This window comes from Brienomyrus brachyistius, chromosome 10 (assembly GCF_023856365.1).
Source record: "Brienomyrus brachyistius isolate T26 chromosome 10, BBRACH_0.4, whole genome shotgun sequence".
Taxonomy (NCBI): Eukaryota; Metazoa; Chordata; class Actinopteri; order Osteoglossiformes; family Mormyridae; genus Brienomyrus; species Brienomyrus brachyistius.
In genome coordinates this window covers 2,918,464-2,932,965 of record NC_064542.1, presented here as the reverse complement: position 1 = coordinate 2,932,965, position 14,502 = coordinate 2,918,464, and the positions used below count along the sequence as shown (strand labels likewise).

The window sequence follows — 14,502 nt, the reverse complement described above, 5'->3', positions numbered from 1 at the left end:
CTTTTCCCTATAAAGGAGGGGCCAGTGAAGTTCAGTTCAGTGTTGATATTTACGGTCTACAGCGACACCGCGCGCTCTTTATAGAATTTGCCTTCCAAATGTCACAATTACCCCGCAAATCTATCCAGGATAAGCGGCAAGAAAATAGATCGATTTTTAAATATAGCCTATATTTAAGGTTATCTTAGGTGTGAGAATTCCCTTATATTAATTGGCCAAAAAACGACATATATAACACAAAAATGTTTCATATAAATATTTAGAAAATACACTAAAGACATATCAAATGATCCTTTGGCACCAACTCAGACTCTCAAAAAATCAGACATTTTTGACCTCTTAATTCTTCTTTGTCAAATAATTCCCTGCACTTTTTTGTTAAACGTGTCCTGTTCCTTTTCCCCGCATAGGTAAGGAGAGTCTCCATTGTTGAAAGCATAGGCGGTTCAATACCCTATTTGGAAGGGGGGGCTTCAACCCCTTTGTTTTTCTCTCAGTCTCCCAGAAAAAAATATTGTTCCAATGCCATTTTTCAGTTTACCCATATTTTCCTATGGGCCTACATATCGTAACCCCGCTTGGCAAACTTTACTGTGTGTGTGTGTGGGGGGGGCTTCCTCTCAGGAAATTTAATCGTAAAACAAGTAGTGAACGACAAAAACTGCAATACAAATTTAAAAATCCAGTTAATGAACACCTGACATATAAAGCCGATCTGGAAAAAGGAACAAAGCTATGGATGATAACAGAAAAATACATACAAGGATTTAATTCTTCGTCTTACCTTCTCACTTTTGGGTAGCGTTTGGTTACGCATAGAACTGTCACCTCCATTAATGCTGAACACATCCACATCTATCGGCGGAAGTGGTGTTGGAAAAGCTGTTATTTCACTCTTCAGTGTGTCTGAGCTAAAACACACGTCGTACTGCTGAGCGGATTTTGAGTACGACCAGCTTCCGTCGGGATGCGTGGTGATGGCTGGGGCGCTACAGCTATCGAAAGTGCCGTACGTCCTTTGGAATTTTGCTGCTATTAAAGTTACGATACTCAATAAAAATATTATGGACACTGATACAACAGCAATAAGTAAATATAGATTTAAACTGGTAAAACTCTCTTCCTTTCTTGGTCTTAGTCGGAGCTGATGAGTCTGTATTTCAGCGTTATTTTCGACAACCGCAACATCCATAGACACCGTCGCTGACAGGGAAACATCTCCGCTGTCAGAAACCAAAATGACCAGCGGGTGGGTCCTCAAGTCATTGTCGCTCATTCGCCTTTTAGTCCTTATTTCCCCTGTATTGGTTCCAATTCTGAAGAGAGTGGATCCTTTTGGTTCGGAGATGTGGTAAGAAAGCAGAGCATTATAACCAGAGTCAGCGTCCACAGCCCTGATCTTGGCCACAAAGTATCCCGCTTCAGCAGAGTAGGGAATGCTCTCTGTATTTACGGAGCCCTGGTCCGAATAAGGTGGGAGAATTTGAGGACTATTGTCATTCACGTCCAATATAAAAACATTCACAGTCACATTACTGCTTAATGGAGGGACACCGGAGTCTGTTGCCAGAACACGAAACTGGAAAGTCTTAGTTTCCTCATAATCAAAGGCCTGCATACTATATAATTCGCCTGTGATAGAGTTGATGTTTACCATGGTGGATACAGGAGCTCCTTTGCTGTTACTGTTCATTAAAGAATATGTTACATGGGCATTTTCATTAGCATCAGCATCAAATGCCGTAACGGTTTGTATAAGTGCTCCCAACGGATTGTTTTCTTTTAGGTAGAAATTAAGCTCAGATTCAAAAAATCGCGGCGCATTATCATTAACGTCAGATACCAAAACGTGAATAACTTTAGTTTTTGATAGGGGAGGGCTGCCCTCATCAGTGGCAGTGATGGTCACGTTATACAGAGAAGTTTTCTCCCTATCTAATGGTTCACTGACTTCAAAAGAGTAATAATTTTTATAGTTCCTTTGTAATCTAAAAGGTACATTATGAGAAATTACGCAGTTTACGTTTCCATTTGCACCTTCATCACTATCCGATACTGCAACCAAGGCCACCACAGTTCCGATTCTGGCATCTTCTCTGACAGAATTGGATATTGGCGTTATTGTTATTGTAGGAATATTATCGTTAACGTCAGTTACTTCTACCAGCACTTTGCAGTGCGAGACCATCGGAGAGTGTCCGCGATCCTGAGCTTGCACGCGTATTTCATATACTTTTTTTTCTTCGTAATCAATTTCACCCTTAACGGAAATTACGCCGCTTGTTGCATCAATATTGAATACATCAATCACATCTTTCAGTTTATGATTACTGAATGAATAGATTATTTCACTATTAATTCCTTCATCAGTATCGGTTGCGTTTACTTTTATTATTTCAGTACCAGGTGGTACATTTTCCACTACCGTAACTTTATAAAGTGGTTTACTAAATATTGGACTATTATCGTTAATATCTAGCACATTTACAATAATCTTTAAATTACCGGTTCGAGCAGGTTTACCCCCATCAACAGCAGTCAGTATTAGATGAATCACAGGCTCTTTCTCTCGGTCTAATGCTTTCTGTAGTACCAACTCAGCAGATACACTTTGCTCTCCAGCGCTCTGTACATCCAAGAAGAAGTGTTCGTTAGAGCTCATTCTATATGTCTTTATTGTATTTGCGCCGACATCCTCATCCTCTGCATTCAATAACACAAACCTTGCCCCTGGCAACGTGGATTCTGACACGTTAATATACAAGGTTTCCAAAGGGAACAGTGGTGATTGATCGTTAACATCCGTCACGTTAATCCGAATACGGTAAATGTTAAAAGGATCCTCAACAATGGCCTCCAGATCTAAAAAACATACGGCGCTCTGAGAGCATAACAGCTCCCTGTCTATCCGATCCTTCACGAAGAGAACACTAGTTTTTACATTTATGCCGAAATATTTATTGCTGGGCCCGGCAATTCGCAACTTACGCATCTCCAGATCTTCCAAATTAACATTAAGATCCTTCGCTAGATTTCCAACAGTTGCTCCCGGCGTAGTCTCTTCAGCCACGGAATATATTATTTGTCCATGGGTCGCAGCCAATGAAGAAAGCAGCGTATACAATAGCACACAAATTGCTCTAGTTCCTCGCCGGTTTCGCCGCATTATTACGCAAATATGTTACTGCGTCTCGAAGAAAACCTCGTAAGTGTGCCCGTCACATTTGTAGTATATGCCAATATAACGGGAGTCTTAGAAGAACGGAAATTTTGCGGATGCGTCTTTGACAAAGCCACTGTATCTAGTGCTTATATGTAACAGGGGCGGATATCCTCACGCTAATTTTGGTTAGTCAACAGCGACGCTTTGTGGGTCGTTTTCGCCAGACAAGAACACACTTCCATTACAAGGTTAATAAATCTTTAATACTTTTTTTTTAGTTTCCAATATATATAAATGTAACAATATAAATATTTTAAATTGCCCAAATTTAAATGGATGTGTTATGATTTCTTAAGGACTAAACAAAATTCACTTTTGGCACCACAAAACAAATGCGACGTGCTTTCATTTTCGCAACTTCAAGCATATATGTGGGTAAATATATCCTTTCTCAAAAGTGATTTGTGCCAATATAACAATGTTATATATATATGCCAAAATACAATGTGTGTTTATTGGGAGTTTGCATGTTCTCCCCATGTCATCGCGGGGTTTCCTCCTGGAACTCTGGTTTCCACCCACAGTCCAAAAACATGCTACGGGTTCTTGGAGTTACCAAAATGCTTGTAGGTGTGCATATGTGTGAGTGGATGGTGTGTGAGTGTGCCCTGCGATGGGCTGGCCCCCCATCCTGGGTTGTTCCCTGCCTTGTGCCCGTAGCCTCCGGAATAGGTTCCGGACCCCCTGTAACCCTGATTAGAAGTAGCGGTAACAGTTTATGGATGAAAAAACATATATATATATATATATACTGCTCAAAAAAATTAAAGGAACACTTTGAAAACATATCAGATATCAATGGGGAAAAAATCATGCTGAATATCTATACTGATGTAGACTGGGTAATGTGTTAGGAATGAAAGGATGCCACATCGTTTGATGGAAATTAAATTATCAATCTACAGAGGGCTGAATTCCAAGACACCCCGAAAATCAAAGCAGCAGGCTAGTCCATTTTGGCGAAATTTCATTACAGTAACACACTCGGTAGTTTGTATGGCCCCCACGTGGTTGTACTGTATGCTTGACAATGTCGGGGCATGGTCTTAATGAGACCACGGATGTTGTCCTGGGGGATCTCCCCTCAGATCTGAACCAGGGTATCACTGAGCTTCTGGACAGTCTGAGGTGCAACCTGGTGGCATCGGATGGACGAAACATAATGTCCCAGAGGTGTTATATTGGATTTAGGTCAGGCGAGCGTGGGGGGCAGTCAATGGTATCAATTCCTTCATCCTCCAGGAACTGCCTACATGCTCTTGCCACATGAGGCCGGGCATTGTCGTGCACCAGGAGGAACCCAGGACCCACTGCACCAGCATAGGGTCTGACAATGGGTTCAAGGATTTCATCCTGATACCTAATGGCTGTCAAGGTGCCGTTGTCTAGCCTGTAGAGGACTGTGCGTCCCTCCATGGATATGCCTCCCCAGACCATCACTGACCCACCACCAAACCGGTCATGCTGAACAATGCTGCAGGCAGCATAACGTTCTCCATGGCTTCTCCAGACCCTTTCACGTCTGTCACATGTGCTCAGGGTGAACCTGCTCTCATCTGTGAAAAGCACAGGGTGCCAGTGGCAGACCTGCAAATTCTGGTATTCTATGGCAAATGCCAATCGAGCTCCATGGTGCTGGGCAGTGAGCACAGGTCCCACTAGAGGATGTTAGGCCCTCAAGCCACCCTCATGGAGTCTGTCTCTGACCAAACAATCAGAAACATTTACACCAGTGGCCTGCTAGAGGTCATTTTGTAGGGCTCCAGCAGTGTTCATCCTGTTTCTCCTTGCACAAACGAGCAGATACCGGTCCTGCTGATGGCTTAAGGACCTTCTACGACCCTGTCCAGCTCTCCTTGAGTATCTGCCTGTCTCCTGGAATCTCCTCCATGTCCTTCAGACTGTGCTGGGAGACACAGCAAACCTTCTGGCAATGGCATGTATTGATGCACCATCCTGGAGGAGCTGGACTACCTGTGCAACCTCTGTAGGGTCCAGGTATCACCTTATGCTACCAGTAGTGACACTGACCGTCTCCAAATGCAAAACTAGTGAAAAAAACCATCAGAAAAGATGAGGAGGGAAAAATGCCAGTGGCCTCCACCTGTTAAACCATTCCTGTTTTGGGGGTCGTCTCATTGTTGCCCCTCTAGTTCACCAGTTGATAATTTCATAAACTCACAAGCAGCTGAAACAACCCCCCTCCACTACTTAACTGACCAGATCAATATCCCAGAAGTGTAATAGACTTGATTCTATACTCTGATTTAAAAGTGTTCCTTAATTTTTTTGAGCAGTGTATTTATAAAAATACTAAAATAACATAAGTACGGCCAGGGTTGCCATGGGGGGAGGGGTCATCTGTCAGCCCTACCCACTCCGGGGACACAGAAAAGTCAGATTAAATGCTGGCCGCACTTGGGGGTAACAGAGACACGGCAGACAGACTCGGTGCTGATGGGCAAACTCAAAGAATGAGAAGGTTTAGCCTCAGGCTCAACTGGTCTGAAACAGCCGATCTCAGCGTGCTGACCCCTGAAATCTCACATGGCTGCACTGGACTGACCTAAAGCCCCCCACACTACTGCCTGACCCAGCACTTTCCCACACTTTGTGCTTTAATTGACAATAAACAGAGGGCTTACTGATAATAACTGTAATAACTGTTCTCCACCACAGTTATTACATGTTTAATCCTACAACAAAAAATAACAACATTATGTTCTTCGAAGCATTCAGATCTTCATCAATCCCAAATGATATACTGTTTTTACTCAAAATGATAGAGTAACAGTCAGGGGAGCTGCAATGGGGGGGGCTTAGGATGATTCCAACAGCCCTGAGTGACAAGGACCCTAAAAAAATCTGAAACATACTTAGATTGATCTAGTTTGGGAGTCCAATACAATATTCTTTCATGGGGTTCAAAATCACTAGCAGCTCCCTTTGTAATAGTATTATAAAAGCAATTTTAATTCACAAGTAATTAGAATTATTGGAATAAGATAAATAAACAGTGATGCGTAGCTGAGCTTAAAAATATTTTGCAAAATTGAAACACTGCATATAAATTTGATTTACAATGTTATACTGGAGACAAGCTAAAAATTAGTTTGTAAACAGATCCAATCTATTTGCAGTTAACAAAACTGTAACAATGACATTCTTACCTTCTCACTTTTAGGCAGCGTCTGATTCCTTCTGATGCTGTCAGACCCATTAATACTGATAAGATCAGTGTCTGTTGGTGCATTTGGCACAGGAAAAACTACTACATCACTCTTCAGCGTATCCGAACTAAAACAAACGTCATACTGATGAGAAGTTTTGGAGTAAGACCAGCTCCCGTCAGGGTGTGTGGTGATATCTGCAGCAGTGTACCTGCTGAAAGTGTCACCCGTCCTGTGACACTTAAATGCTATTAAAGTTATGAGGCTGAGTAAAAATATCACAGACACTGACACAATGGCGATGAGCAGATACAGGTGTGAACTGGAAAAGTGATCCTCTTTCATTGGCCGATCTTTAAAATGAGTTTGGATTTTCTCATTGTTTTCAGTAACAATAACATCAATAGACACCGTAGATGAAAGAGAAGGATCTCCGTTATCAGAAACTAAAATGACCAATGGATGGGTCTGCAAGTCATTGTCACTCATTCTCCTCTTAGTCCTAATCTCCCCTGTACTGGTTCCGATTCTGAAGAGATTGGTTCCTTTGGGTTCGGAGATGTGATAGGACAGCAGAGCATTATAACCGGAGTCAGCGTCCACAGCCCTGATCTTGGCCACAAAGTATCCCGCTTCAGCAGAGTAGGGAATGTTCTCTGTATTTACGGAGCCCTGGTCCGAATAAGGTGGGAGAATCTGAGGACTGTTGTCATTCTCATCCAGGATGAAAACATTGACAGTAACATTACTGCTTAATGGAGGGACACCAGAGTCTGTGGCCTGAACCATGAACTGGAAAGTTTTTGTTTCTTCATAGTTAAATGACTGCAAGCTGTATATACTTCCAGTAACAGAGTTGATGTTTACCATGGTGGATACTGGGACTCGTTTGCTGGTACCGTCCAATAGTGAATATGTAACATGCGCATTTTCATCTGCATCCAAATCACTTGCTGTGACAGTTTGTATAAGAGCTCCAGCTGGACTGTTCTCCTTTAAGTAAAGACTATATTCTAAATGAGAAAAACATGGTGGATTGTCATTTATGTCAGAAATGTGCACAGTAATAAAGCTGGTACTGGAAAGAGGTGGGCTTCCCTCATCAGTAGCTGCGATAGTAAAATTGTACTGTGATGAACTCTCTCTATCCAAAGGTCCATCGACTACTAAAGAAAAGTAGTTATTATAATTCATTTGTAATTTAAATGGAATATCATTAGAGATGTAACAGTCCACGATTCCATTTTGGCCACCGTCTTTATCAGTGACTTCCACGAGAGCTACAACGGTGCCCACCCTCGCATTTTCTTTGACAGGATCTAAAAGTGGTGTCACCCTTATTTCGGGGAAATTGTCGTTAACATCCAGCACCTCAACGAGCAGTTTGCAGTGCGCGGCCATCGGAGGCTGGCCTTTGTCATTTACTTGCACACGCATTTCAAAATCACTGTCAATCTCAAAATCAATAATGCCATTAACTGTAATAGTTCCACTATGAGGGTCAATATAAAAAATATCTAAAGTCTGGTCGTGCTCGTGTTTACTGAATGAGTACACAAGATCACCGTTTGACCCTTCATCCGCGTCGGTCGCATTCAGAGTGATTACAGGCGTTCCCGGTGGTGCATTCTCAAAAACACGAGCTTTATACAATGGGCGGGTAAATGCTGGAATGTTATCATTAATATCAAGAATGTTAACGATAATGTTCGATGTGCTGGATTTTGGCGGAGTCCCACCGTCTATCGCTGTTAATACAAGCACAATTGTGGATTGTTTTTCTCTATCCAGGGCTTTCTGTAGTACCAAGTCAGCGGACACACTATATTCTCCTCCCTGATGTACCGCTAGAGAGAAGTTATCATTGGGACTAAGCTTATATGTTTTAACCGCGTTTTTCCCTGAGTCAGCATCATAAGCCCCAAGTAATGGAAATCTTACCCCAGGTAACGTGTTCTCTGTAATATTCACTGTTTGAGATTGAAACCTAAAAATCGGAGAATTATCATTTATATCCAAAACATTGATTTCGATGCGGTAAATATTTACAGGATTATTAATAATAGCTTCTACGTTAAGCGTGCACTTCGGGGCATTTGAACAGATCACATCTCTATCTATTCTGTCATTAACATACAAAACGCCAGTATCTAAATTTACCTCGAAGTATATTTTCTTGGAATTGCTAACAATCCGAAACATACGTGAACGCAGATCCTGCACGTTGATATTCAAGCTTTTGGCGATATTTCCAACAGAAGTTCCTGGTTCTACTTCCTCGAAGACAGAATATGAAAATTGTCCAGACACAACGTGAAAGAAACATAATAAAAGGAGTATTAGATTCAGCGCCGAAATAAAAATATTCTTGCCGACAAAATCCATTATCCAGTCTGCCATGGGATCAACATAAATCCTTTACATTCCTGTCTTTTAAATCAACGAATTGTGTAGTAAATTATACATAATTATAATCATTCGAACAGAAAATACAAAACCACAATTCCGCGTCTTATCTTTATGTGCCAAAGCTACGCGTAATAATGTCTGTCCCTCCGAAAGAGGGAGTTGGGAGGAGCTCTGTTCTAATTCGCGACGATCTCTCTTAGTCGGTCATCAGGGACATCTTGTGGAAACGTCTAGAAAGAGCACTCATACGAAGATGAACATATAATCCCTTATACCACACGCTGCATCGTAGTGACCCCGGTAATCGGTGGATGTATATATGTAATTAAAAAAAATACTTCAGAAATTTTACAATTCACAACGCCTTTATTACCACCACACAAGGACTGCAGCACCAAATTTTGCATTCTCGTTAACTGCGTCACGGATTCTGGACAATCGTCATTAATGTCAGCCACTAGAATCAGCAGTCACAAAACGATGATTATATAAGCCTCATGCCCTTACACATATTCACATGTAACCCTGCCACTGAAAGAGGGAAGAATACAGCGCAATGCGATTATAAAAAAGAAAAACACCCTACACCATGATATGCTGGGGGGGTTGATAAATGGTGGTGAAGCACATAAACAGTTCGCCATAAAATATATTACATATGATGGTGATCTGGCCAGTCACTGCTGGACACAGAATTTTGTTTTAGATGACAAAATAAGGATACACTGGGCTCAAGTGAAAAAAACTTCTGACGTTCATCTACTGCAGCTCACTGAAGCAATGCCACACCTCACACTGTCTCAATACCAGGGCTGTATTACATGACAATCCATGTAAAACCGAAACCTATGTTCCTCCTTTGTTTCAAACAATGCCGTGAAATTGCAGTATCAAGTAATAAAATCAAAATAAGACACAAAAAGGGGAATGAAGGAACAAGCGAACTTAATACTGCTAACCAGCTAGTTAGGACAAAATAAGCAGCAAATACATATGCTTAAATAAAAGACAGTAACCAGCAACTACAAACACAGAGCCAATGTAAGGTTTAAAAAACTGCCTGAATGAATTAAAAATGTTAAGATTTGTAAATTACATGAACTATGTATATATATATATATATATATATATATATATAAATATATATATATAAATATATATATATATATATATATATATATATAATATATATATATATATATATATATATATATATATATATATATATATATATATATATATATATTAATCCGTAAGCAAACTACACAGAAATTGCCACGAGGGTGACACATTATTGGCCAATAAAATAAGCCCATAAATGACATAAACAGATAAGAAAAAGCTTGGGGTTACAGCAAAAGCTCAGCCAGTGTCCACCAATGCTGAAGCAACGGGGGTTAAGGGCCTTAATCAAGGACCCAACAGCAGCATTACTCTGCCAAACGCGAGATTCAAACTGTAAACTTTCCGATTACGAACAGAGCCTATACCCCCTTACCGACAGGCCATGACACAGACCGAATGAAAACGTGTGTCACGTCATAACCAGTTGCCACCTGCTACACAGTTTCCAACTGATTCTATTTCAAGAATTGAAAAACAGTACTTCAATATGGAAAACAAAAATATACACACAGCATATAGGAATAAATTATATTCTTACCTTTTCACTTTTGGGTAACGTTTGATTTTGTTTGAAATTGTCGAGTTCGTTAATGCTGATTAAATCTGCATCTAGAGGCGGACAACCTGCTGGGAAAACTACTACATCACTCTTCAGTGTATCTGAACTAAAACACACGTCATACTGCTGAGTGGATTTAGAGTAAGACCAGCTTCCGTCGGGGTGGGCGGTGATCGCTGGGGTGCTGTATCTGCCGAAAGAGTCGTCTGTCCTGTGACACTTCAATGCTATTAGACTGAAGATGCTGAGTAAAAATATCACAGAAACTGACACAATGGCGATGAGCAGGTATAAGTGTAAACTCGAAAACTGATCTTCTTTCAGCGGTCTTTCTTTAAACTTAGTCTTTAAATCCCCATTATTTTCAACAACAACAACGTCAACAGACACTGTGGACGAAAGAGAAGGATCTCCGCTATCAGAAACCAAAATGACCAACGGATGGGTCCGCAAATCATTGTCACTCATTCGCCTTTTAGTTCTTATCTCTCCGGTACTGGTTCCAATTCTAAATAGATTGGATCCTTTTGGTTCTGCAATGTGAAAAGAAATCAGAGCATTATATCCAGAGTCGGCATCCACAGCCCTGATCTTGGCAACAAAGTAACCAGCTTCCGCAGCGTAGGGAATGCTTTCCGTGTGAACGGAGCCCTGGTCAGAATAGGGTGGAAGAATCCCAGGGCTGTTGTCATTCACATCCAGGATAAAAACGTTAATAGTCGTTGTACTGCTTAGTGGAGGGACACCAGAGTCCGTCGCAAGAACTCGAAACTGGAAATTTTTAATATCTTCATAGTTAAAAGCCTGCAAGCTATATATACTTCCAGTAAGAGAGTTTATGTTTATCATGGTGGAGACAGGGGCTCCTTTGCTGTTACCGTCCATTAAAGAATATGTAACTTGTGCGTTTTCATTTGCATCAGCATCGAACGCCGTCACCGTTTGTAAAAGAGCTCCAACTGGGCTGTTTTCATCTACATGAATATTAAACTCTGGCTGGGAAAATTGCGGCGCGTTGTCATTTACGTCAGAGACCAGTATCGCAAAAACGCTGGTGCTGGACAGAGGCGGGCTCCCCTCATCCGTAGCTATGATGGTGACGTTGTACTGAGAAGCGCTCTCTCTGTCCAGAGGTCCGTTCACTTCTAAAGAATAATAATTCTTATAGTTTGTATGTAATTTAAACGATTCTTCACCAGATATTTTACAATTCACAACGCCGTTCTGACCACCATCTTTATCAAGAATTTCCACAAGTGCTATTGCGGTACCCACTTTTGCATTTTCTTGAACTGTGTTTAAAAGTGGTTTCACTAAAATTTCCGGAGAATTGTCGTTAACATCAATTACTTCAACAAGCACTTTAGAGTGCGCGGCCATCGGAGGCTGGCCTTTGTCATGCGCTTCTGCACGGATTTCAAAGGCGGTATTCAACTCATAATCAATATTCCCTTTAACTGTAATAGTACCACTTGTGGGGTCTATACGGAAAATATCGAAAATTAGATCCTGCTCATCTTCACTAAACAGGTACACAATTTCACTGTTTATCCCGTCATCCAAATCGGTTGCATTCAGTGTAATTAGAGAAGTTCCAATTGGAACATTTTCGTAAATACGGGCTTTATACAATGAGCTGCTAAATGCTGGAGTATTATCATTAATATCCAGAATATTAATTATAATTTCCGATGAGCCAGACTTCGGCGGAGTCCCACCGTCAACAGCAGTTAAAAGCAGCTGAATCACAGATTGTTTCTCTCGGTCCAGAGGCTTCTGCAACACCAACTCAGCAGATACACTCTGTTCACTCCTGGAGTGTAACGTTAGTGAGAAATGCTCACTGGGGCTCAGTTTGTACGTTTTAATTGCGTTTTTCCCGACATCCGGATCGTGAGCGCCACGTAAAGGAAATCTAACCCCTGGTAAGGTGCTCTCTGCAATATTTATTGATTGCGATTCAGATTTAAATGATGGCGAATTATCATTAATATCTAAAATATTTATTTCAACACGATAAACCTTCAAAGGATTATGAATGATAGCTTCCATATTAACTACACATTTGGTGGTACTTGGACAAATGACTTCTCTGTCTATTCTCTCATTAACATATAATAGCCCGGTGTCTAAATTTACCTCAAAATACTTTGTCTTGGAACCGGAGACTACTTGAAACACACGTGACTGAAGCTCCTGAATGTTGATGTTTAGGTTTTTGGCGATATTACCCACAGTGGTTCCTGGTTCTACCTCTTCCGAAACCGAATATGTTAGCTGTCCAGTGACATCCTCCATGAAACCCAACAGAAGCAGCATCAGACGAATTACATTAACCGTCTTTTTTCTCGCGACAAAAAGCATTGTTCCGTTGACATAGGATGAACAAAGAAATTACTTGCAATATTTGTAATCCGTACAGATCAGTTTAAAAGGAAAAACATCCATTGATCTCAATTAGGTTTCACCTTCTCTTCTCCGCAGTTTCACGTCCAGTCTTTCTCTAACAAAGCCTCGCATAACTAGCTTAGCCATAGCTTTATGAGGAGGGGCTTGACGCGGAATCTTTTTGAGTCGGTCAGCAGAGACACCGTGTGGTCGTATCTGTGCAAACTAACTCTTACCGCCTGGAAAGTAGGCCATTTTTACAACCCATGAATTCCAGCATCTTAAATTACTAATAATTACTATGAATGATATTAATAATATTATATGTAGATTCCAAAAATACTTATGTAGTTTTCACGTGACTTAGTTTCCTATATAGTAAGAAGCAGAAGACATAGCGCTGCCACAACTGTAAAAGGACTGAATCAATGCAAGATATTTTATAAAACTGATTTGGCATAAATTCTATATCATCCTGTCAGTTACACAGTTGGCAAAAATGCAGAATATGTTTAACTTTCATGCTTATTATAGGAGAACACGCTGATATTCAAATTCATTTGGCAAATACAGCATAGTGTTAGAAAAAGACAGAAGAGACCGAAATGTTCACACACCAGACAATATACATACATGAATTCATTCATATGTGTGTGTGTGTGTGTGTGTGTGTGTGTATATGGTTAGCACTGTTGCTGCAGATCTCTAGGATAGGTGTGCATGTGTGAGTGAGTGGTGTGTGAGTGTGCCCATTGCTTCCAGGATAGGCTCCGGACCCCCCGCGACCCAGTAGGATAAGCGGTTTGGAAAATCGATGGATGGATGGAGATTATATATATATATATATATATATATATATATATATATATATATATATATATATATATATATATATATATATATATATATATATATATACACACACACACACAGACGCTCCTCTACTTACAGTACAGACTTTTGAACTTATGAATTTTCAGATATACGAATGAAGAGGACTATAAGTCCAAATTATGTTCATTGGGCTCCCATTTCCTGTCCATAACATCAATATTTTTTTCTGCACGCCAGTTCCACCTAGTATGACTTCTGGTCGCTACTCCCGCCGTGCAGCCCCGTAGTGCACATACTCCCAGCATCCTAGTTACCTGTATGTGTACTTGTGTATACCCTAAAAATGATGTTGAATGACAACTTACGAACATTTCAAGTTACGAACAGCCATTCGAAACGTATCTCATTCGTAAGTAGAGGAGCATCTGTACGCTGTGTATATATATATATACACACATACACACACACACACACACACACACACACACACATACACACACCCACACTATAGGCTAGAACTTTGTTGAACTTTGAGCCCTCCCTCAGATGTTTTAACACAACTTTTATTCCTAGACAATATTAGAAATACTTACAACAAATGTAGCTGACTGGTTTCTAGTATTTTATAGCTTGGAGTAACACATCATTTAGCCAGAAAAGCTGAAACTATTGGTTTTGAAGAAGACAAATTAGGTCCGCCTTTAGTGCAATGACATTCACTTTGTGTTGGAATTCTATTTACTAATGTCAGAACTTGAGTTTCTCTTGGCCTCTCTTGATTGTGTCTTAATAAA

General features: G+C 40.6%; 5 protein-coding genes across 11 annotated transcripts in view; all 5 read right to left on the bottom strand.

Moving 5' to 3' along the window:
* Window positions 1-14,502, bottom strand: part of LOC125750555 (protocadherin alpha-C2-like) — a 186,409-nt gene that overhangs the window by 74,406 nt on the left and 97,501 nt on the right. The gene's annotated exons all lie outside the window — the stretch shown is intronic.
* The window catches only part of LOC125750551 (protocadherin alpha-C2-like), a 138,026-nt gene that overhangs the window by 94,105 nt on the left and 29,419 nt on the right, over window positions 1-14,502 (bottom strand). The gene's annotated exons all lie outside the window — the stretch shown is intronic.
* Window positions 709-3,281, bottom strand: LOC125750556 (protocadherin alpha-3-like). Its single transcript, XM_049028619.1, has one exon. The coding sequence runs from the start codon at window positions 3,164-3,166 to the stop codon at window positions 734-736; it is 2,433 nt and encodes an 810-aa protein (XP_048884576.1). The 5' UTR covers window positions 3,167-3,281; the 3' UTR covers window positions 709-733.
* On the bottom strand, window positions 6,364-8,793 carry LOC125750781 (protocadherin alpha-4-like). Its single transcript, XM_049029027.1, has one exon. The coding sequence runs from the start codon at window positions 8,791-8,793 to the stop codon at window positions 6,364-6,366; it is 2,430 nt and encodes an 809-aa protein (XP_048884984.1).
* Window positions 10,454-12,862, bottom strand: LOC125750557 (protocadherin alpha-3-like). The gene has a single exon (XM_049028620.1). The coding sequence runs from the start codon at window positions 12,848-12,850 to the stop codon at window positions 10,454-10,456; it is 2,397 nt and encodes a 798-aa protein (XP_048884577.1). The 5' UTR covers window positions 12,851-12,862.